This window comes from Somniosus microcephalus, chromosome 6 (assembly GCF_052327205.1).
Source record: "Somniosus microcephalus isolate GS21.2 chromosome 6, FLI_Smic_1.0, whole genome shotgun sequence".
NCBI classification, from domain to species: domain Eukaryota; kingdom Metazoa; phylum Chordata; class Chondrichthyes; order Squaliformes; family Somniosidae; genus Somniosus; species Somniosus microcephalus.
Window position 1 is genome coordinate 218,841,563 of NC_140992.1, and position 24,333 is coordinate 218,865,895.

The following is a 24,333-nucleotide window of genomic DNA, read 5'->3' on the forward strand; positions in this document are numbered from 1 at the left end:
CATTTGATGGTCTGTTGTAACTAAAGAACAATTACAATAAAAAATCAAGTGGAAGAGTTTACAATGACTTAAAGTAACTGTTAGAATTTAGGAAGTTCAGTAGGTACCAGCTGCCTATCGAGAAAGATCAAAACTTTGGCGATTTGACTGACAAAAGACCACATCACAGCTTTCAAATCCTGACATAAATTAAAGTTAAATGTCTCATGTACACCTAATTTAATACAAAAAATATATGAACTGTATTTGAAATTCAGGGCCTTCAGATATACATGTCAACAATGTTTTGGGATATTTATACAGACAATCATAAGAACATTTTTTACATTTTTTTCTTTAAAAATATGAACTATTTTGGAGTAAAGTTAAAGATTACTATTATTTTGTTAGTTCACTCAGATAAATGTATCTCTACTGTTGTTTTAATAATTTAGCATTACTGGCTAAATACAAATATTATCTCTGCCAGTTTCTCACATTGATTTGCCCACTTACCTTTGGTCTGAACAAACAGCACCCAGCAGAAGTTAAATGCTTCAGAGACTGTACAAGGTTGCCGTCTGTTGAGAAAGAACATTTAAAATAAGCACTTGCTGCACAATTTACTACGCGCTGAAAGGGCACATTAGAGAGTGAACAGCGTTCTTTGACCAGATTATAGTAGCAGATTGTCTTTTTGGTTGAAGCTTTCTCCAATAATCTGTTCATTTCTGAGTTAAGGTTTTACAAGTTTTCTTAAATTTGGTGTGAAGGAGACAGACGAACAAGAAGTCCTTTGCTGGTAACACAGACATAAAGAACAGCCAAAGAAGTCAAAACTGATCACAACTATTTATGACCATGGATTTATGGTTCAATAAAAATGAATGTCTGTCCACATTTTAATATATTTTCTACCCGTGTCTGTTTATCCATATAAGAGGTTTTCATAATTTAGCAGTTGCTGGCTTAATAACTTTGTGCAAATTATTTTAATATAGCCTCTGTCATTAACCCTTTGAGAACTATAGTAGTATTTCTGCATCAAAATCAAAAATGAAACGATCTTCGATTCTTCTAAGAACACAGTGAGTTAGCTGATGATCTTTGCATCCACTGCATGCATTTCATTACTGCTACTTTATAACAGTAGTCATCAGAAATGTTCAGAGAATCTGTTCTACAGCTGTTTGTTGAAAAGTAAGAGGCATAAAAGCTTTTCAGCACTCCATGAATTAATGGCATACTATATAAACAGATGGGCATCACTTCAACAATATATATGTACAGATGATCATTTGAGAGTACAATGTTGAATACTATGGAGTGGTTCCAGAAAAAGCTAAGGTATAATACAGCAGAGTAGGACAGAGGCATGTGTGGAGAGAGTGCAAGAACACAGAATCTGCCGGTACAACTGAGGCCTTCCATCACTGGTGGGCATCGCAGGGACTGGAGTGTGTACTGAACTGAGGAGAAAGTTCTTCACGCACAGGGTTGTGAATCTTTCGAATTCTCTACCCCAGAGAGCCGTGGATGCTCAGTCGTTGAGTATATTCAAGATAGAGAGCGATAGATTTTTGGATACTAAGGGACTCAAGGGATATGGGGATAGTGCGGGAAAGTGGAGATGAGGTAGAAGATCTGCCATGATCTTATTGAATGGCGGAGCAGGCTTGAAGGGCCGAATGGCCTATTCCTGCTTCTATTTCTTATGAACACAGGTGTAAACATTATTATTTAAATTGTTACATTTTCTTTGTGTTTTTTATGTTTGGGTTTTATTAGTTTAGCCCCTTTAAACAGGGAGCACTTTAGTTTCTCTTTTCGTTTGATGACACTGGGGCAACCCAGTGTTTCCTTAAGGGTTCAATTAAATGAGGCAATAACACAAAGATTAAGCAGCAAAGCTGGGACAAATGAACTAATTATCATTAACCAATCATCATTGAAGCTGAACAAAATTAGGAAATATTGCTCTTGTACCAGTGATGAACCCCTCTGTATTGTGGTGTATTCAAAAATAGCTTGGAAGGTCAGTTGAAATATTGGTCACAAAAATAAAAACTTTAGGACCGATTTGACCTTACCCTGCCAGATGCGACCGGTGGGCGCCGTGGGGACTGGAGTGCATTATCAACCCGGAAAACCAAATTTTAATTTGATTTGTTAAGTTTTAGTTGAACTTTTGTTTATTTACAGTCCAATTGGGTTTTTTTTTGTGGGTCCAAATGAAAAGAGTACCCTGCCAGATGGAAATCGGGTGGTAGCGTCCCTAAAATAGCTGTGCGGCACTTACTACCCCATTGCTGCTATGATCTCATCTGCCATCGTATATCCCAGAGCCTTCAGCTAGGCGGCCTAAGCACCTGCCCAAATAGGCAGAAGCCTTATTATTCTATGCAAATAGGGGTCCTATGATGTACCTAGGACCCCGATGCAATTTTAAAGTCCTACTGGGAAGAGTGTGGATGCCCTGCTCAGTAAAACCTGGAAAATGTAAGTGCTGAAATAATGTTTGTGGGGCCAGGAGTAGCAGGAGGGTCTCTCTGGACTCTGCAAGAATAATCTGTGCTGCTGCCCCTGCCCTACTTTCTTCACTCCCAAACTCAGCAAAAACTAAGATAGTCTGAGATAATCAAGTTGGAACCATATATTGATTTTCCCTGAACAGCTATGTTTCAAAAAAATCTGGTCTTTTCTGTTTGTTGTGTTCCAGTGGATTTTTTTTAAATTTCTATATTCATGCATCTTTATTGTATCAACTTTTATTTCTTTCATACCCAGTCAACCGATTCTTTGGTCATGGCTGTTTAGTAGTGAGTCTGTTTCAATAATTTTCACTAGGCTACTTCATATTGGAAACTTAATTATCACAATGATGTGCTATCCCTCTAATTATAGGCAACTGGACCCAACCTGAATTTCAGTTGTAAATTATCACCAAGAACAGGTGCTTCTGTTTCTAATCCTAGATCTTCCATTTATCCTCTTTTTGGTCATTGTGCTTTGACGTTTAATGGTTAGGTTTTTTTGTTTGCTTGTTGGTTTGATATGTTTTTCAAGTCTAGACATACATGATTTTCAACTTCCAAGTATTTTAGTATTCTTAATTCTAGTTGTAGTTCTAATTCTCCGTTATTTTTTATATATACTGTAGCATTACAATCTCATTAGTCTGTTTCATTTTAAATTTTGTATTTATGGCAGCTTTTGTTTCCTAGACACTACTTTAATTTTTGTAGTTGCTCAGCTGCAGTGGTATAAGCCACTCTCTACTGTTCAAGAATTGAAATGGTAATTCCAGGCTTCTGTTTGTATATTCACACCTTTTCATTTCTGCCTTTTATTAACTTTTCTATTATTGACTTTAGCCAGTTTTTATTCTGTTAAATCTAGGGCTCCTCCTCTTTAGTCACACTCATTTATATAAAATCTCTGCTTTCTTAGCTTTTTCCTTGCTTGTTTTAAGTAGTCCAATGTGTCGCAACAGGCAGTTACTGTTGAAGGTCATGTTGCATCCTCTTGTATTGTGACGATTTCCCTGTTGAAAGATGAGGGGTTAAACCACCTCTTTGGGAAGTGTTGACTGTATTTTCTTTTTTCCACTAACTTGAGATTTGGGAAATCTCATCCCAACACTCTACTGCATCAACATGTGAGACTGCCTGGGTCGTGTGTTTTTGTTCCAATGTTATTATCTTGATTCTTCTGCTTGATTGCATATTAGTATTTTATTCACTATTTTTGTAAGTTTTAACTTATCAATAAGAATCAAGCCATTAATATGTACAATATTTTACTGACTTTGGCAGTGGTACAATTTTTGGGGCCAGTTAGTATTCCAAAATTGCCTTTGATTTCTATCAATTTGAGCTCATTATCTGTATTTGCATGGTTAGCTTCCCCTAAGAATTCTTAGCTGTACTATAACGTCCTGCTGACTGCCTGCTTTTGGATTTCTTCAGTCCATTCTAATGAATTGTACTGGTTCTTTTCACTTGTTTTATATTCTTGTCAGTCATTTTAAACCTTCGTAAACCCTCGACTTTGTAATGACCTGATTCTAACAGAGAAGGCAGAAAATCTCCTTTCATTGGGCACCCAATTTTTAAAAAAATTAAGTAAAAGCTGGATTATTCCCAATGGCTTGTACCATTGTATCAGTTCTTGATCAAGTTGTTACGTTTCATTCTGTTTATTTCAACTGAAGTATGTAATTATTTCATGTGGCTGCTATCCCAATTGAACTGGCAATTCATAGTCAAAATGAAGAACTGACTCAATGTAAGATTTTATTTTTGAAGATCTGAATCTGATCTCCAAAATGCAGCTTCATAATGTTTTTCTATCCATATTTGATAGTGTATCTGACTTGGCCTCTTCATTAAATTAGAACACACATTGTGTGTACCTGCCTAGTTTGCTCGAAAAAGGTGTCATTCAAAATAGTCTTGGCTGTTGCTCTTTGGTTATAAGTGAGTGCATTTGAGTATGTATCGGATTAAAATCTGTAGGATCTTCTGTGCAGGTGGTACCACCTGATACTTGTGTGAAGACTTTACATAGAATTTACAGCACAGCATTTACAGCACAGAATTTACAGCACAGAAACGGGCCATTCAGCCCAACTAGGTTGTGCCGGTGTTATGGTCCACCTGAGCCTCCTCCCACCTTACTTCATCTAACCCTATCGGCATAACATTCTATTCCTTTCTCCTTTATGTGTTTCTCTAGCTTCCCATTAAACGCATCTATGCTATTTGCCTCAACTACTCCATGTGGTTGCAAGTTCTACATTCTAACCACTCGAGGTAAATAAGTTTCTCCTGAATCCTTACTGCATTTATTAGTGACTATCTTCTATTTAAGAGATTTTTCTCTCTCTTTGCCTGTCCTTTCTGATTCTCCTACATAAAGATGAGCATAAGTCAGAAAAAAGATGTCTTGCATTAAGACAACGAGAATGGAACTTGGGCAAGAAAATATAAAATACTGCACATAGGGAGGAAAATGTGTGACCAATGTACTCCATGAATGGTGTTGAAGTGGCTATGGATGAAATTGAAAGAAATCTAGGATTGTTGTGCTTGATGCTGCTTTGCATTGGTTAGACATGTTGAACAAGCAACAAAGCCAACAGAACATTGAACTACATACCGAAACAGTATTAATACAAGTCAGAGAAAATCATGGTCAAAATGCACAACACTCTGATCAGCCCACAACTTCGGTACTGTCTGGTCTCCAAGAAACAAGTGAGACATTAAAGTGCTGGAGGTAGTAGAGAGAAGGTTGATCCCTAGTATCAGGAGTCTGAGTTATGGAAATAGAATGCTGAGATTTGGGCTTGAGAAATTATTTTTGAGATATACAAGATAGTAAATGGCATGGAAAAGTTGATGCTGAACAGTTTTGTTCTAAATCTGCAGTTTAGTTTAAAGTACACATTCAAACCAGTAAAAGTTAATTTAAGGAATGATTGGAAGTTTTGCATGCAGATTGATCAACACTCTGAATGGACTTCTGTGCTGAATGGTTGGACCCAAAACCCCTGGCATCATTTAACAAACAATTAGATGAAGCATAGGGTTGTTCTAGATGAATTAAGATGGTCTTCCTAAGGTTTTATATAGATTCAACCTTTATATTCTGTACCTCTATCTCTTGCCATAAACCCAGCATCCCATTGGCTTTTTATGGTCTTCTTGTGAACCTAAACCTCCAAGTTCCTCTTCTCTTCCACGTCACTTGCTCTTCTCCCAAAGTATAATTACTTTTTTAAAAACTAAAATGTATCACTTCATACTTATTGACATTGAATTCCATCTGCCACTTCTTTGCCCATTCCATCATATCTATATTCCCTTGCAGCTCCCCTTTAGTCCTCAATTATTTGCTATGCCTTCTGTTTTAGTATTGTCTCCAAATGTGGACACGTCTCTCTCTACACTATATCCAAATCATTGATGTCCATTTTGAATTGAAGGAGTCCCCTGAACTGAACTTTGTGGGACACTGCAATCTACGTACAAAGAAATTGCCATCAAGCCCTAATGTTTCCTCCCTTCTAATCAGTTTGATACAATTTGTTACCCTTCCCCTAATGCCATACACTTCTCCCATAGTCTCCTGTGTGGTACCTTGTCAAAGGCTTTTTGAAAGTCCATGTACATCAAATCTACTGCATTTTCCCGCTGTCCACCATATCTGTAATCTTGAAGAACTCTATCGGGTTGATCAAGTACAATCTTTTTATTGTCTCCATCTAATAATTTTAAAAACTAACTGGCCTGTAATTACCCAGGTTACCTCCATCTCTCTTGCTATCCTTTTTATTGTGAAGCTGCCAATGAGCCTTGAACCTAGAATGAGAATCTCTTGAGTTGTTTGTAACACGATGGTGTTTCCTGTTGCACCTAATGTCTAGTAAATTCTTGTGCTAATATCCTGTATCCTTTAGTCATGTGCTATGTGAATTAAAAAAAATATTATAAAGGATAGTTTTTGAATTTCTCTTCCAAATGAGACAAATCACTTGCTTTACATCAGCAGGACCATTCCCAATAAATGTGGGACAGAAAGAACTGTTTACTCATGAGCCCTCCGAGCTAGCGGGAAACTGTTGCTCTGTATAATCAATTAATGTTGTGTGCATTTCTAAATGAAATTTGAAAAACTGGTGCAAAGTGCTTTTTGTTTTAAACTGGGATTGTCTAATTGTTACATTTGTAGTGATGGACAACTGGCTAACTCCTCTGCTGTATACTCTGAGCTGTTACCAGCAGTTGGAAGTAACTGAACACCGTTCCGTGCAGTGCCGAAGTACCAGAATGGTATAACTGCACAACACAACCCTGTGCTGCCTATTCACAGTACTCCACAAATTACTGGTATTGCACCAGTACAAACTATGGAACTCTACTAATAGTCAATCGGCAGCATTCTGAAATGAGGCCCACATACTGATTTTTGTCCATATGCTACCTTCTCAACCAGGGACACTGTTATAAAGCAGCAGATTTTGGAACAGATCAATATGACTCATTCTTTTTCCCTAACAGAAGATTAATGCCTACCTTTTTGCAGGCAGCACAACAGATTGTGAATTTTAGTGTGGGGAATCCCGTACTGCAGTTATACCTTCGGTATTGGTACCAGGTTTTGAATTAATGAGTACTGTCCACTTACACCACTTCATTGGAGACCACTTTTTTTTTTTAAGGTCTTTACAATTTTTTTGCATATTGGTTCTCAAATGCAGTGTTATCTTTGTGATGGAACATCAGGAGGAAGGGAAGGCAGCAACACATTATGCAAAAGAGGGTTCAACAAAGCCGCTACGTGAACCCAATGAGCTTCAGTAGTCAACTATGCGCTGTGGAAAATGGAAAAATGTAATTTTAGTGGGAGTGCTCTTCAGGTGGGGTTAGGGAAGGGTACGGTCAGCTGACCTGTGGTGTGGGGTGGGTGTGTGTGTGTGTGTGTGTGTGTGTGTGTGTGTGTGTCTCTTTGGTAGGAAAAGTAAAAAAGCAAATTATTATTTAAATGGAGAGAGACTACAGAATGCTGAGGTGCAGAGGGATCTGGGGGTCCTCGTACATTGAACACAAAGTTAGCATGCAGGTACAGCAAGTAATTAGGAAGGCAAATGAAATGTTGGCCTTTATTGCAAGGGGGATGGAGTATAAAAGTAGGGAAGTCTTGCTGCAACTGTACGGGGTGCTGGTGAGACCTCACCTGGAGTACTGCATGCAGTTTTGGTCTCCTTTATTTAAGGAGGGATATACTTGCATTGGAGGCAGTTCAGAGAAGGTTCACTAGGTTAATTCCTGAGGTGAAGAGGTTGTCTTATGAAGAAAGGTTGGGCCTATACTCATTGGAGTTTAGAAGAATGAGAGGTGATCTTTGAAACATTTATGATTGAGGGGGCTTGACAGGGTAGATGCAGGGAGGATGTTTCCCCTCGTGGGGGAATCTAGAACTAGGGGGCACAGTTTCAGGATAAGGGGTCGCCCATTTAAAACGGAGATGAAGAGGAATTTTTTTCTTCTCGGGGTCGTGAATCTTTGGAATTCTTTACCCCAGAGAGCTGTGGAGGCGGAGTCGTTGAATATATTCAAGGCGGAGATGGACAGATATTTGAGCTACAGGGGAGTCGAGGGTTGTGGGGAGCGGGTGGGAAAGTGACGTTGAGGCCAAGGTCAGATCAGCCATGATCTTATTGAATGGCGGGGCAGGTTCGAGGGGCCGAATGGCCTACTCCTGCTCCTATTTCTTGTGGTGTTGCTCACGGTGAACATAACATAAGCGATCTGCTAGTTTCCTTTTTTTAAAAGAATATATTGAAAGCCCTTTTTCAAATCACTGACATGGTACAAGGATCTTGAGTTTTGTTTAATTGGAAGCTGTGCAGGTGTTCTCTCCTGATGTGAACAACTAAGACTGGCAATAGGGTAGCTATTTGAAGAATCTGAATAATGCTACCCCCACACTCGAGCATATCATACAGCACAGAAGGAGGCATTTGGTCCATTGTATCTGCGCCGTCCCTTTTGAAAGAGCTATCCAATTAGTCGCACTCCCCATCTCTTTCCCCATAGACTTGCAATTTTTTCACCTTCAAGTGTTTATCCAATTACCTTTTTTAATGTTACTATTAAATCTGCTTCAACCGCCCTTTCGGGCAGTGCATAACTTGCTGCATAACAACATTTCTCCTCGCCTCCCCGCTGGTTCTTTTGCTAATTGCCTTAAATCTGTGTCCTCTGATTACCGACCCTCCTGCCTCAAACTCCTTCTTAAAACCCGATATTACCCCGTTCTGTAAAACTGCTTTTGATCTGCTACACCTCTTTGGAAATGCAGACTTTGTTCTATCAAAGGTTAGTGCCCAATCGCTGTTATACAGATGTTGCAAATTTTTATTTTTTAAACTTGATGTGTGAATTTTAACACATTAAAAATTTGACTATTTACATGAAATGGCCACGTCAGGGGATTCCTCAGTTTTCAAAGTTGTGCCAGACCATAAGTCTCGTAGGAGCAGCAGCATGAGATTTCTCCACAGGCACAGATATTCAGTTTCTGAATTCTGCTGTACTCTGCTTTCCACCTTCTGCTGAGCCACATGTGGAAGATGTATTTCTTTCTTCCGTCCTCGTTGATAAAACACGAGTGGGGAATTCATGGAGAGAGCCAGTGAAGAACAAAACAAATCCGACAAAAGCCAGGTTTCAGCAGCGGGGAAAGTTGAGATCGACAGCTTAACGCTGCAGCCAGCCACAAAAGAATAGGAAAGCGTCCAAGTAATGGAAAATAGAGAGCGGAAAATTAGATTAACAGAAGACAAGAGTGACTACACTTCAAGTACTGTATTGGTTCGAAAGCGATTTGGGGCATCCTGAGGTCGTGTAAGGCAGTATATAAATGCAAGTCTTTTTTTAAGATTATAAATCAACATAACATAAAAAAGCAGATTATCTGGTCATTATCACCATTGCTGTTTGTGGGAGCTTGATGTGTGCAAATTGGCTGCCGTGTTTCCCACATCACAACAGTGACTGCACTCAAAAGTACTTAATTGGCTGTAAAGTGCTTTGAGACGTCCAGTGGTCGTGAAAGGCGCTATATAAATGCAAGTTTTTCCTTTTTTAAATCAAATGAAATATAGAACCTGACCACAGAGCATCCACCTGCAGCCTGTATTAGTAAGAGTGTCTCTGTTGAGGTATGAGTGCACAACGAACATGCTGTCACAGCAAAGCAATTTTAGACCAGGCCTAGAGCTGAGAAGCTTCTGATCATAAAAGGAATTCCTGCTGCCCCTGTTTTTTTTTTAACATTGTCACCAGACAACAAGCATAAATGCCAAATTAAAAGCACTGACTATAATCCCATAGTGACTGCTAACATTTTCATTAAAGAAAGTTCCTGCTCTTCTTATTCTGAGGGTGTACTATCCTTATCTGGCGAATACTGTGACATGATGTGCAGCTTAAGTGAGTAATACTCACTCAAGTTGCTGCGTGAAAGTGGAATGTCTGAGGATTCGATGGGGCCATGGATTTGAACACTTCTATTGACATGGGTTCAAGTTCACTTTCGGCAACAAATAGAATGTCCATTTTTGGAATGGGTCTTTGTGAAATGTTCTGGCCGTTGCTTTTGGGATGTGGGATACTGTCATCAGTTGGCTTTTTCATTCAATATTTAAGGATGGCTATCCTGCAAATGCCAACTGCTGCATTTAGATGTGCTTTCCTGAATTAGGAACAAAAAAAAATTACAAAACATTCAACAATGAAAGTCCACTTTGCCCAACCGCCTTTTTTTGTTTGTTCCTTTTTATTTTTCTGAAGTTTGATAGAAAGTCAGTTATTGTGAACCTGGCTCGTGCTGTGACTAACACCGCAGTGGTGATGCTGGCACAGTGTTGGTATCGTGACTTATACTATCTCTGCTGGAAACAAGTCAAAACTATTCAACACTTGTAATTAGAATGAACAGTCACCCAAAAACATTGTAACCTGTCTTTTCTCTTTATAGATGGGGAGAGAACTGCTGTGAATTTCCAGCATTTTCTGTTTTTTCATCTGTTTTGTTTACAGTTGAGTCGAAGTAATTCTTTTGCTCAATTCAAATGACTGGATAATTCAAAATGTTTTAAGAAATTTTAAATAAAGCAGCACAGCAACTGTTTCTGATTGGTGGTGGAGAAAATTATCACTTGAATGAAGGAAGATAGACTATACAATACCATGTAGATCTTTACCAGGTCACTTTCAATTCAAAGTCTGCATCTGTTGTACTGTAGTTCCTGTACATATCTAATTGATATAAGTTTGAATCCGAATGACCAGTGGGTCTGCTATGAATCACTGACTTAGTTCTGAACCATTTAGTTTGTTCCTAATGCAACCAAGACCTAGCAGATTGTAAACCTTTTTATGTTAAGCCAAGTGGAATATTTGTTCGTCAAACCTGGATCTCTTTCTGAGCCAAGAGGGAGAGCCACAAACGCACATGGATAGATGGACAGAGCTATAGAGAGGGAGGCATGGGGACAGACAGACACAGACATGTCAGGGTCATAACAGCACAGAAGGAGGCCATTCGGCTCATCAAGTCCGTGCCAGTTCTCTGTAGAGCAATCCAGTCAGTCCCGTAGCCCTGCAAGTTTATTTCCCTCAAGTGCCTATCCAGTCTCCCTTCGAAAACATTGGGTATCTCCGCTTCCACCACTTCCATCAGCAGCGAGTTCCAGGTCCTCACCACTCGTTGCGTTAAAAAAAGTTTTTCCTCAGTTTTTCCCCTGTATCTCTTGCCCAAAACCTTAAATCTGTGTCTCCTAGTCCTTGTACCATCAACTAGTGGGACCAGCCTTCTCCCGTCTAGCCTATCCAAACCCGTCATAATTTTGTACACCTCTATCAAATCACCCCTCAACCTCCTTTGCTCTAATGAAAACAAATCCAGCTTCTCCAACCTGTCCTTGTAGCTAAGATCCCCCATCCCCAGAACCATTCTGGTAAATCTCCTCTGAGCCTTCACATCCTTCCTAAAAGTGTGGTGACCAGAACTGGACTCCATACTCCAGTTGAAGCCTAACCAGCGCTTTATAAAGGTTCAGCATAACTTCTCTACTTTTTGTACTCAATACCTCTATTTATGAAGCCCAAGATCTCATATGCTTTGTTAACACTCTCTCAATATGTCCTGCCACCTTCAGGGACCTATGCACATTAACTCCCAGGTCCCTCTGTCCCTGCACACACTCTTTAAAACTGTGCCATTAAGTGTATACTGCCTCTCCCTGTTCCTTCTGCCAAAATGCAACACCTCATCATACCATTTGTATACAGGGATAGCCAGCGAGCTATAGATACATACAAGGACAAACCGAACCGTGACCTACAGACATTGAGAACCACTGATCGAGACCGAGAAACATATTTGTTTTGCTCCAGAGTTTCAGGATATTGCTTTGATAAAATTGGGTGTGCCCATCCCTCATTAAGCTAACACATTTATCTCAAGGTGCCATGCTTAAGATTAAAAACACTAAACTGTACACAAACATGGTAGTTATGTTTTTAGATTGTAATCATTTCAAATATATCAATTATTCAAATAGTCTTGAGCTTCTCCTAAATTGAAGTTACTAAGAGATAATTACACAGTGAATAGCTGCCACATTAAACACAAGCAGATATTATAGCGATTAAATAGAAAGCAACTCGCTGACCATTTGTAAAATGTACTATTTACCGAGAGGAAACCTTTTGCGCTGCTAACTTAATTGAAGCAAAGGCAGATATCTGCAAATTTATATCATTGCCAATTAGGACTACATGCTTATTATTCCACAAATCGCTACCTATTCTGGATCGACTGTACAACATTTCTTTTGCCATTTCAGATCTCACCTCTGTTTCCGGCCCCTGTGCTGTCGTGGTGGTTGTTCTTCTTGAGGGTCCTTAAAAAGGTCACGAAAAATAGGCTCACACTTCTTGAAGATAACAGCAGAAACGGTGAAGTTCCTTTCCAGCTTTTCGGTACGTTCCCTGAATTCTTGGGACAGATTTGCCATGTCTGCCCATTTTTGCATCTTATTGAAGAACTCTATCAAACTGAACCACACACACACACACACACACAAACAAAAGAGAAGTCCACTTAGTAATTACTTTCCTGAATATAATGCATTTGCATTCAAATATGTTTGTGATAAAATTCTATTTACAGTGAGTGTTCCAGGGCAGGATTTTCCTCTTTAGTGGGACAGTGATCGGAAGTGGAGCAAGTGAGGCTTCCACCCACACATCTGACTTAGCAATGACCTTGACAAATCTTCTAGGGTCAGCTTGATTTTAAATAGTGTAGACATGCTCCCAAAGGAATTTTTCATGATGACCTTCGGCAACAGGTTTTCTTTGAGTTATTTATGTGTTTTTAGCCCCTGAGACTTCCAGACAGTTTTCATAACCAATAGGTAGGTCAAAACATTGTCCCCTGTCCCTTCCTATCCCTCTGCAGTACTTTTCCTTGACTGACTGGCTATTATTGCACACCTTGGTGCCAAGGATCCTCGTATGGGGTTTTATTTATCAAAATGTAGCTGGTCTCGACATAGCACACAGCAAGAATGATCTCTAGCCTACTTTCCAATCCATGACTTTAATGGTCAGTATTTGACAGTTATCGAATGATGTCGTTGATATTCAAATTACAATGGAAATTAAGTATTTAAAACAGCCGCCTAACCTCAAACAGACCATCGTTCGTAGCAAATTACCCAGCTTTCAGGAGAACAGCAACAGCGACCACGACACCACACAACCCTGCCACAGCAACCTCTGCAAGACATGCCAGATCATCAACACCGATACCATCATCACACGTGAGGACACCACCCACCAGGTACATGGTACATACTCATGTGACTCGGCCAACGTTGTCTACCTCATACGTTGCAGGAAAGGATGCCCCGGAGCATGGTACATCGGCGAGACCATGCAGACACTGCGACAACGGATGAACGGACACCGCGCAACAATCACCAGGCAGGAGTGTTCCCTCCCAGTCGGGGAACACTTCAGCAGTCAAGGACATTCAGCCTCCGATCTTCGGGTAAGCATTCTCCAAGGTGGCCTTCGAGACACACGACAACGCAAAATCGTCGAGCAGAAACTGATAGCCAAGTTCCGCACCCATGAGGACGGCCTCAACCGAGATCTTGGGTTCATGTCACGCTACATGTAACCCCACCTGACGCAGGGTCATCCAGACTCGAGTCGACATTGGCTTGTTCTCTCTACACAGGTGCGGCCGGACCTGCTGTGATTTCCAGCCAAAAAAAATGTGTTTTGTCTTTTTTTGTTTTTCATACAGACCCCAGCATCTGCAATATTTGACCCCTTGTGACCCCACCTCATTGTTCTTTGATGTAATGTTTCCCTGACTGACCTGTTTGGACACCATTCACACCTTTGACTGCTGTGATTATCTCTCTGCCGAGGTGTGATAAATGGCAGTTGGAAAGGTTACCTGTAAACATCTGACATGATTCTCTGACTATATAAGCTGTGTCTTTATGCATTTCTCCACTTCACCTGAAGAAGGAGCAGTGCTCAGAAAGCTTGTGATTTCAAATAAAGCTGTTGGACTATAACCTGGTGTTGTGTGACTTCTTACATTTGTCCACCCCAGTCCAACTCCGGCATCTCCACACCATTTAAAAGGTCAGCGGAGCAGTATTCCTCAGATTATTGCTGGTAGTCGAATAGAAAATACTATGGGGGAGAAATTGGGTATAGCCCTGTTCGGGGCGCTAGTCATGGCGATGCGCAAAGTTTAGTACCAGGTGCAATTTAGCGCCACCTAGCGCGATATTGGGTCGCAGCACCCCTGAAGGTGATGGCGGCGCTAAATCAGGCGTTGCACGATACTCTTAAGGCGCTAACCCGGTGGCGCAACCCAATTTCGCGGCGGTGGGGCACCACGCAAGTGCTGTCAATAATCACTTTCCCCGAGACGCACTGGCGCTGGACAGCTCTTAAAGGGGCGGGTCAATTAGGATCACCAGACACACTACTTCCTCCTAAGCCTTAAATTCGGCGCTAACTTACCTGTGGCGCTCCAGCCTAGCAAGACATGGAGAGGGTAAGGCAGAGGGCAGAGCGCTTCACTGATGGGGCATTGGATGCTCTGGTTGGCGCTGTGGAGCGCCGGCGAGCTGTTCTGTATCCTGAGGATGGGAGGAGGCCTCATCAAGCTGAATACCGGCGAGCTTGGAGGGAGGTTTCCACAAGAGTGACTTCCAGCAGTGGTGCCCAGGACTCCTGTACAATGCAGGAAGAAGTTCAACGACCTCACTCGGGTCGTCGGGGTGAGTGCCTTTTCCACATTCATCTTCATCCCTCCATCTGCACCTGACTTGATGGCCAGAGGGTGCGCGAATCCCCAAAGGCCATCTGTCAGCCAGCACCCATGTCCCTTTCAGGAAACACAGACGCACATGCAGCTCAGTGCATAATGTAAGGGCTATTCAACCATGGGGGGCATGTAATGTCAGCTCAGTGCATGATGTAAGGGCTATTCAACCATGGGGGGCATGTAATGTCAGCTCAGTGCATGATGTAAGGGCTATTCAACCATGGGGGGCATGTAATGTCAGCTCAGTGCATGATGTAAGGGCTATTCAACCATGGGGGGCATGTAATGTCAGCTCAGTGCAGCATGTTTCATCACTTCCCGTCCTTTCTCCTGCAGTCCAAGCTGGCCAGGAACCGGAGGGAACAACTCCATACCGAAGGAGGCCGGCCTGAGCTGCACACCCTGACCGAGCTGGAGGAGAGAGCCCAGCTGATTCTGGGAAGCCGGATGAGTGGTCCTGTCGCCTCTGGAGCTGCCGACCCCATTGTGCACAGCGATGGTAAGGTTATCACCTTTTTGATCTCTCGCCTACCACTTGTTCCCCCCACCAGCATGATTTTTCACTGTCGAACCAATACAGTACATTGCAGCACTCATGCCTCCCTCGCTGCCACCCTGTCCTCACACTAAAGCCACTCCTGTACCTCCCTGCTTTCAGATGCTGATTCGCCAGGTGAGGAGGCAGGCACACAAGCTGCCACTATGAGCGCCTCTGGAGGCGAGGAGCAGGAGGAAGCCGGACCATCCGAATCAACCTCAGGCGAGCCAGCCCATCGGCAGACTGGGGGGGCGACTTCCCTGGAGGGGAGCGGGGGGGGGAAAGCTCTGAGGAGGAACCAACTCCAGGCACCAGCGGGCTGCAGCAACGCGGCGGGGGGGGCCGTCTCCCCGGAGGGCGAGTCAGGCCGCCAGTGCTGCTGCACAGAGCGCAGAGGAGGTGCGTGTCCTCGAACAATTGAGCGCCCAGGCTGGGCCGAGGCACACTCAGCTCATGGCTGCATTGGCAAGGTTGCTTGAAGCCATCGAGACACTGGTGAGGATGTCCAAGACTTCGTCGCAGCACAGGCCCGGAGTGCGCAGGACTTCGGGTCAGCATTGGAAAGGACTGTACAGGGCTTCGCAGAAGCACTGGCACCTGCCACGCAAGTGCGGAGTGCTGCCACGCAGTCACTCGCTGGTCTCCTGCATACGCAGATTGAGGCCATGCGAGCACTGACTGCTGCCACCCTCGATGGATCAGGCAGGATTACCCGGGGCCCTCACAGCACCACAGCAGGCCAGCAATCTGTGGCCCATCCGATTGCTGCGCAGGCTGTGGTGCTGCCCTGTCAGAGTGCCAGTGTGTCGGCCGAACAGGGAGCTGCTGTCCGCTCTCATGATGACAGCATTCCTGATGCCACCGCTGGCACGTCTCCACTGCAGCTGCCACCACCTGCAGGACAGACTGCTTCCACCCATGCACAGGTGGAGCAGTCAGCAGCCGGGCCCTCTGGGCCCAGAGGTTGTCCAGGCCACCCCTCAGGGGTATCTGTGCTCTCGGACAGTCTGCAGGCCTCCCCCAGCCTTGCTGCAGCCACTGGGGTCACATTAAGGAGGAGCTTCAGGGAGGAAAGGGGCCAGTCCCGAAAGAGACCCAGATCACCATCAAGGGGCAAACAGTAGAGGGTGCTGATGACGCATCTGCCGAGTTGAACTTGAGGCCAAGGAAGATGGTCAGAATGTGATTTTTTTGTTTTGGGCAGTCTCCTGGGTGTGAGAGCCAACTCCTCTGATTGTGATTTATGTTTTGGGCAGTCTCCCGGATGTGAGAGTCACTAATGTGTCAGTGTGTTAGTTTTGCTTTCTGTTGCCATTGCTTTTTCATGTTGGAAGGAAGCACATTTTGTCTAATAAAACACTTTATTCATTTACAAAGGCCATGTCTGCTATTTACATGCATATTGCCCTTCACAGGCTTGGGGGTATCAGGCCAGTTCCATTCCTGTTCTTGGAATGACAGCAAGCATTCCGTGAGAGGGGCCTAGAAGCGACTTCTGATCAACCTCTGACGCACGGCCCTTCCAGTTAGTACCTCCCTCCCATCTTGGTCATTCTCCTCCTCCTCTGCAGGTGCTCCAATGTCTGGTGGCATTGGCTGGGAACGTCGGATAGGCAGGTTATGGAGCATGCAACAAACAACCACGAAGTGGGAGACTCGCTCAGGCGAGTACTGCAGTGCTCCACCGGAATGGTCCAGACAGCAGAACCGCTGTTTCAGCACACCGATTTGTGTGCTCCACAATGTTCCTCGTCGCCTGATGGCTCGCATTGTAGCGTTCTTCTGCAGGGGTGCTGGGCGACCGGAGCGGGGTCATCAGCCACGGGCACAGAGGATAGCCCTTGTCCCCGAGAAGCCAGCCTACTGGGTGAGCCGGGGCCTCGAAGGTCTGCAATAGAAGTCTGGCGCAAGATGAAGACGTCGTGCCTGCTGCCTGGGAACTGCGCATTCACTGCGAGGATCAGCTGTCTGTGGTTACAGACCAGCTGCACATTCAAGGAATGGAACCCCTTGCGGTTGCGGAACTCCTCCGGATTGAATACAGGCGCCCGCAAAGCCACATGCGTGCAGTCAATTGCACCCTGCACCATGGGGAAGTCCGCTATTGCTGCGAAGCCCTCGGCGCGCTCCCGCTGCTTGTCCGGGGTCACTGGGAAGGAGATGTACTGCCGCCTCCTTTTGAACAGGGCATCAGTCACTTGACGGATGCAGCAATGCACCGCAAACTGCGAGATGCTGGCTATGTCCCCAGTTGCAGCCTGAAAAGAGCTGCTCACGTAGAAGTTCAGGGCAACAGTTATCTTCACAGCCACCGAAAGAGATGTCCTGCACCTTATGAGGCTGCAGATCTGTCTGAAGCAGGTGGCACAGCTCAGTCACCACCTCCTTTCTAAAGCGCAGCCTTCTGATGCACTGCTCCTCCGACATGTTCATGTAGGAAAACTGCTGTCGGAAAACCCTGCCAGTGTAAGGTCTGGTGTGGCGACGTCTGTTGGCCCTCCTCCGTCTGGCCATGCCCGCCCCTCTCCCTGCGTCTCAGTGCCCTTTCCAGATTCAGCAGCAGGACATTCCCCTCCAATGCAGCCCCCATAATAAGTGCGCGCACGTTTTCCCGTTGTAAATGCTCACCAACAGCAAGGCGATGGTCAGAAGGCTGAAGTTCCTCTGCCAGCGCTGGCTCAGTGGTCAAATGGCTCTATGTGCAGCTCAGCAACTCTTTGTAACTCTGGAGGAAGTTGTGCTCCAAAAACGGCTGCCGCTTTTAAACCACACCAGTGCCCTTTTAAATAACGCACCCCCAGCCTGAGAGCGACTGGGGAACATTCCAGGTAAGCTGTCCTTATTAGCGCCAGGCGCTACGGAGGGGGCGCCACTGAATTTCCGGTCCGGGGCGCCCAAAAGGCGTTGCACACTGAAATGACATGATCAGCCTGCGCCCGCAGAGCGGGCGCTAAGATTTAGCGCCGGCGCTAAATGTATGCCCAATATGGGGCGAGGCGCTGGGTTCACTGCGCCCAGCCGAAAATTGGCTAACGCCCCACTTCTCGGCCTCTTTAGGTGCTAATTAGAGGCGCTACCAACCGAATTTCTCCCCCTATAGCTGTATCGCCATAATTTCTCTAGATTTTTTTTTTCCCCCCATCAGGAGTTCTAATTTGCTCTTTAACAGAATCCAGCTGTGTTCTGACCTACCTACTTCCTGATGCCATTCCTCTCCAGTACCAGATATGACCGTAATCCCACTGTGTCTGTCACTCCAGGTAACCTGGAGAGACAGAGACTAAGCGGTTCTGGGAATCTACTGTGAAAGTATATTGAAGGTAGATAAATTCCATTTGAGACATTTAATCAGTAACAATGTTAACCTAACATTGTTTTAAACAATTTTATTACGCATAATTCCTACCTGAGTTCAGAAGAGCGTAGGATCTTTGTTAAGGAGACGCAATTCCCGTCTACAGTTCCTCTTCCCACTGATGGAATGGCTTTTCTACATGCTACATACAAGGCACAGGCCAACCAGTGAAGATCTTCTCCCTGAAATAAAATAATCTCCTCTGAATGATGCAACTTTAAAAAAAAATTCATACATGGGATTTTGGCGTCGCTGGCAAGGCCAGCATTTATTGCCCATTCCAATTGCCCTTGAAAAGATGGTGGTGAGCCATCTTCTTGAACTGCTGCAGTCCGTGTGGTGAAGGCACTCCCACAGTGCTGTTGGGTAGGGAGTTCCAGGGTTTTGACACGGCCACAATGAAGGAACAATTACCAATAGTTAGAACTTCAGTTAAATAGCTTTATAGTATCTTTTACCAACAGAGCTTTGCAAGTGTCTGTCTTTGGTTTGTTCAGTTAGTTCAATGGGTTGCTACATTGTTTGGGTTTAAAAAAATATATTTTTGGTACAACTCACCAATTTGCAAAAGGGAAAAAAAAACGCAAAGTAAATTGGGAGCAGAAAAAAATATTTTTAGGAACTCTGGTAATTCAGATGTGCTGGGGTTTGATCAAGTCAAAGCGATCTAAATATATGATGAAGGAAAGCCAGATTATTTATCCTTTGCTTCCTGACCGAGGTGTTGAGGAAAAATCAAACGCAAGAAAAAGCGTTATTTCCACTCTGGCGGGGATATTTTTTGTCTCCGAGCAACAGAGAGATTTAGTTCAGGTCATAGGTTAAATTTTGTCTACATTGTAAGCTTTATGTAAGACAATAAAGGTACATTTTTTAAAATCAACATGGAATAGCACACAATTGGCAATTTGAGGAACTAAAGTCTTGGAGTCCGATTTAGTCAAACCGCCTGGTGGGACGCTCAATATTGCCAACTTCTGTGATTTTAATCGCGAGACACACTACTTTTAATTAAAATTCACCCCAACTCGTGATCTCACGATTCAACAGCGAAAACGCACGATTTTTTCCTGCTTGTTTTCACCTTTGCCACGCCTCCTGTGATTGGCTGCTGTTGGGACACTTGGGTTCTGAACTGGGGGTCTGCGGTTCCCCGAGGGGTCCGCCAGTTGGTTTGTCCCATTGGTAGTCTCCCACGATTTCTCTTTTCCATTAGAACAGAAGATGCTGGAAAAACTCGGCAGGCCAGGCAACATCCGTGGAGAGTGAAATAGAGTCAACGTTTCGGGTCAACCCTTCTTCAGAAGATGTTTTTTCCATCAGTAGTCTCCCCTGCTCCCCTTTGTATTTGAGATGATGCGCACCGTTGGACACCATTTGCAATGCGTGTTGGGCAAGTTCACTAGCTTGAGGATGATCACTGAGTTCTTTTTTGATTGAAACCTGAGGGCCGGGCGGGAAAATCACTTTCTCCCTTCATTAATTGTCAGCTTCCAGGAGCCATTTTCAGAGTTTTGGGCTGTTTTAAATTCTTCGCATCTGACCAGGGTCTGTCTGTCCTCCGGGGAGGTCAAGCGAATTAAAAATAATTTAGGGAGCGGTCCGAGTGGAGAGGACCGTCCAGTTACAAAATATGCGGGAAGGAAGCCAACCGGCTCTGGGGAGAGTCTCGGCCGGAGTTCGGCGGGGTTCACTGGTGGCGGAGAGAGTGACGGCGACGGTGACGGCGACTGGGTTGTTTGCTGTTTTCACTGGGAACGGCAGTCTACAGGAGCCAGCGGGGAAGAGCGTCAGTGTCGGCGGCTTCGGGTCTGGGTCGTCTTGCAAGCGGCAGCAGACTGCGTGTGATTTTTAAGAGTTTGTCTCATGATTTATAAGATGGTGGGGTTGGCATTGCTGGATACTGTGGCATTACAGTATGAATGTCCCAGGACCAAAATCCTGCTCTGTAAAACTGAATGATACGAAGGGTACATTTAAATTAAATCTTAAGTTGGAGGGATGAGGTAAGTAATAGGACAGAGTTTCACCACCTCCCCAAACTATTTTGATAAATGGCAATTAATAACTCCTCTGAAATAAGTCATGGTGTATTTACCGTGGTTAAAAGTAGATTCAACTTTTTTTTTAAAAACACGCAAACTCTAGCTCAAGGTAATGATGATGAATGATACTGGGATAATGGTAAAGAAATAGGGCTGGGCTTTTACTGAGTTACCAAGCACTGCAGCAACCTATCCATTCCCTCATTAGATATGCAATGCTCCTTGTTGCTGGTTCCAAATCTGCACTCGTACATTGGAGAATTTAATTGTTTCAGCTGACAAAGTTAACAAAACAGAAATATATTGAGGACTAAGCTTTTCATTAAAACGCAGTTTTCTTGCTGACCAAGGTTGGTTACCTTTCTTTGCCGAAGGCCAAAGAACAAAAGCGTGGAACAGAAACTGACTGTAGATACAAATCACTAACATAAAACCAACGCTGTACTCACAAACAACATTCCGACACTGAAAATTTCAGAACCCAAAATGAATAGCCAAAGAGTTCTCTCGCTTACCCACCCGTTCACAATCCTCTTGTATCTCTACACTGACGATCCCCTCTTACACATGCCATCCTTCCATCACACATTCTACTAACAATCCTCTTGCATATTCTTTAGCTCTTGCAATCCGTCTTTTGTGCACTCTCCCATATTCTGCCCTTGTCTGGCATATGCTCATTCATAATCCTCTCGCATATTCTCATTCAGTCTCTATCTGTCCCTCACATTCTCACAAAAATTCATCTCTCATTCTCTCTCCCTCACGCACACAATCCTTCTCGTGTACTCTGCATGTTTACAATCCTCTATTTCTCATGCTCTGAATGCTCTTGTGTAGTCTCTGTAGTGGCACATCTAGCTTAAAGCATCTGCAAATCCTGCAGTTCTGATTTATCTTTTTGGTCTTGCTTTGTTGCTAAATGTGCACTAATCAGCTGTTCAAGGGTTAGAGAATTTTTTTTCCAGGACAAAGGTCAGCTCTTCAGAGGCCTGGAGAGTGGAAGAGCATCCTGTGCAGCACTAATCGGTTATTCGGCAAACTGCGGGGTGGGGAAACATCTTAACCTGAACAGCTGTTTAGGGACCCAGGGAGTGGAGCAGCACTGACCAGTTCACCAGCGGCCCGTGGAGTGGAGGAGCTTGTGGATCCAGTACAGTATGTGTACTGATCAGGAATAGCACTGGGAGAGTTCACTAGAGAAAATACCAAGACTGGAGGAAAAAGAACACGGCTAGGAGTAACAAATTAAGCAAACAAGGAACTAAAGAAAGGAATAATGTAACTGACAACAGGAAGGCACAGAGCAAGAGAGACATGGGAGGAAGGATTGAAATTTCCCATCTTTGGAAGAAAGTCGTCTTTTTTCACTAAAATTTGCAAAAACAGCAATTTTAGCAAAGGAGGATGTTAGAGACTGATAACAGATGCACACATCTATTGACCCAGTGAAACAAACCATCAGAGATGTGTGCGGAGAGCTGGGAAGTAGCTCCAGTCGCAGGTCCAGCTAGTAATTCCTCCGCTATGTTTGCGGTCTGTGCGCAAATGGTGGCATTCTGAGTGCATGTCTGAGGGTCGTACTTGCTTGGCTCCTGGGCTGTGCATCTCCAACCTTGACCATCTATTGCCATCCTTTCCCCTTTCTCCCCCAATCACACCTCTCCTGTTTTAAGTTCCCCTGGCTCTTAATGGTGGCTGCATTTTAGGCCTAACTACAAGTTCAATCTGCAAGTTTAAAGTTACCTGAGCCCATCCCCTGACCACGCCTGCTCTTTGTTTTCATCAATGAGCACTTGGTCTTTGCTCAAATTTGGCTTTTCTGGCTGTCCAAGACTTTGCTTCTCCACTGGACTACACCGTACGACTCAGCTGCTGTGACTCTGATCTTCTATTCAGTTGCTTAAGTTTTAATGTAACTTTGTCTAGCCTACAGCCCATCCCCACTGCTGCTGTTACTTGCTGAGCTTCTGACAGTCTTACTGGTTTCTCAGCTTTATTTTGCTACTGTGTGGTTCCTTGACAGAAATTCACTTTCCTGGGCTCTAGTCCATTCTTCTGCCACTTCTGGATCTTATGGTAACTTTCAAGTTCGCCAAAGTTTTTCGGCCCCGCAATGAAGAGGCATACCTCCTGGCTCTTCATTCCCACGGAACTATCTCCAGCAGTGTGTCCTCCAATACTCTACCCTTCAAATAGCTTCTGGACTTGCTCACCCTCCACACACCTGTCTCCAAACCTAGATATCACTTATTCAATGCTCCAAGCTGATTCCACCCCATCTACGACAACTTTTTCCCACCACGGAACCTCTGACTATAACTTTTTAGACTCCCTCCTATTGTCTCCTCTCTTCCCCATTTATGACCAGGACATATCTATCCTAATTTTGCTACATAACTTGAATTTCCCTGTGTCCATTCACGTGCATGTTTTGGCTGCCGCTCCGGACCTGAACCTATCGCTTCTATTTCCCCTCTTTCTTTCTTTTTACTCCTCCTAGGCCCCCCTCTCATGCCTCCTTTCATTTCTTCCCGCTTGGGTACTCTGTCCCTTCAGCACTCCTTGATCTTTCTACTCTGCTGCTGCCGTCCCATGCTTGACCCCCTCTTAAAGGCCACAGCTTCCCTTTTTGTCTCTCTGCTTCCTCCGAAGGGCCCAGTGAGGCACTCAATTGAAACCATCCGTTCAGCTGCCTCTGCCACTTCCCTTCCTTCCCCTAGCCCACTAAGCCAATGCCCCATCCTACTCTCTCGCCAACCTTCAGCTGGGGGCTAATCTTACCAATCTCCTTCCCGTCCCACTCGCCCCTCCCAATGCTGACGCTGTGCACTTTGCCAGCAGATCAGCCATCACCGCATCTCCCTCCAGAATGCCCGTTCACTTGTGAACAAGGTCCTTGCCATCTATGAGCTTATTGTGGATGATTGTATTGACATCATGGCCTTGACGGAAACCTGGTTAACAGGTGATGACACCTTTCCCCCTTAATGAAGCCTCCCTGCCTGGCTATACCTTCCACCACTTGTCCTGCCTAGACCGCTGAGATGGCGGTGTGGCGCTTTTCACCAAATCACATCTTGGTCTGTCCCCCTACTCCTGGCACCTTCTCCTTTTGAAAATCTTGCCTTGTTCCACCCCTCTCACCTACCATGCAAAGTTTCTCACCGAGATATCCCTCACTTTCCTCCTTCAGCCTCTGCACCAGCCGACTTCTCATTCTCGGTGATTTCAACCTCCACCTCAACTCGTTAGGCCCTCTTTCCTCTGAGTTCACTGGTCTCCTATCCTCTCTTAAGCTCTCCTCCCCAACCCATATTCACTTCACCCCCTTGACCTTGCCATCTCACATTGCCTCTCTACTCCCATTGTGGCAATCACAGATATGGCTATCTCTGATCACTTGCTTGTATACCCCTTCCCCCCTCCCAACCCCAATTCCTCCATGTCTGCCTCTGGGGAAAAATCTTTTCCCCCAA

At 44.3% G+C, this 24,333-nt stretch overlaps 1 protein-coding gene across 1 annotated transcript in view; it reads right to left on the minus strand.

Moving 5' to 3' along the window:
- Nucleotides 1-24,333, minus strand: part of rbl2 (retinoblastoma-like 2 (p130)) — a 221,298-nt gene that overhangs the window by 185,500 nt on the left and 11,465 nt on the right. The window contains exons 2-4 of the mRNA XM_085991425.1: nucleotides 18,861-18,991; nucleotides 12,408-12,611; nucleotides 496-560 (exon numbers count right to left, since the gene is read on the minus strand). Coding sequence (XP_085847551.1) covers nucleotides 496-560; nucleotides 12,408-12,611; nucleotides 18,861-18,991 — 400 coding nt within the window. The remainder of the gene's footprint in view (nucleotides 1-495; nucleotides 561-12,407; nucleotides 12,612-18,860; nucleotides 18,992-24,333) is intronic.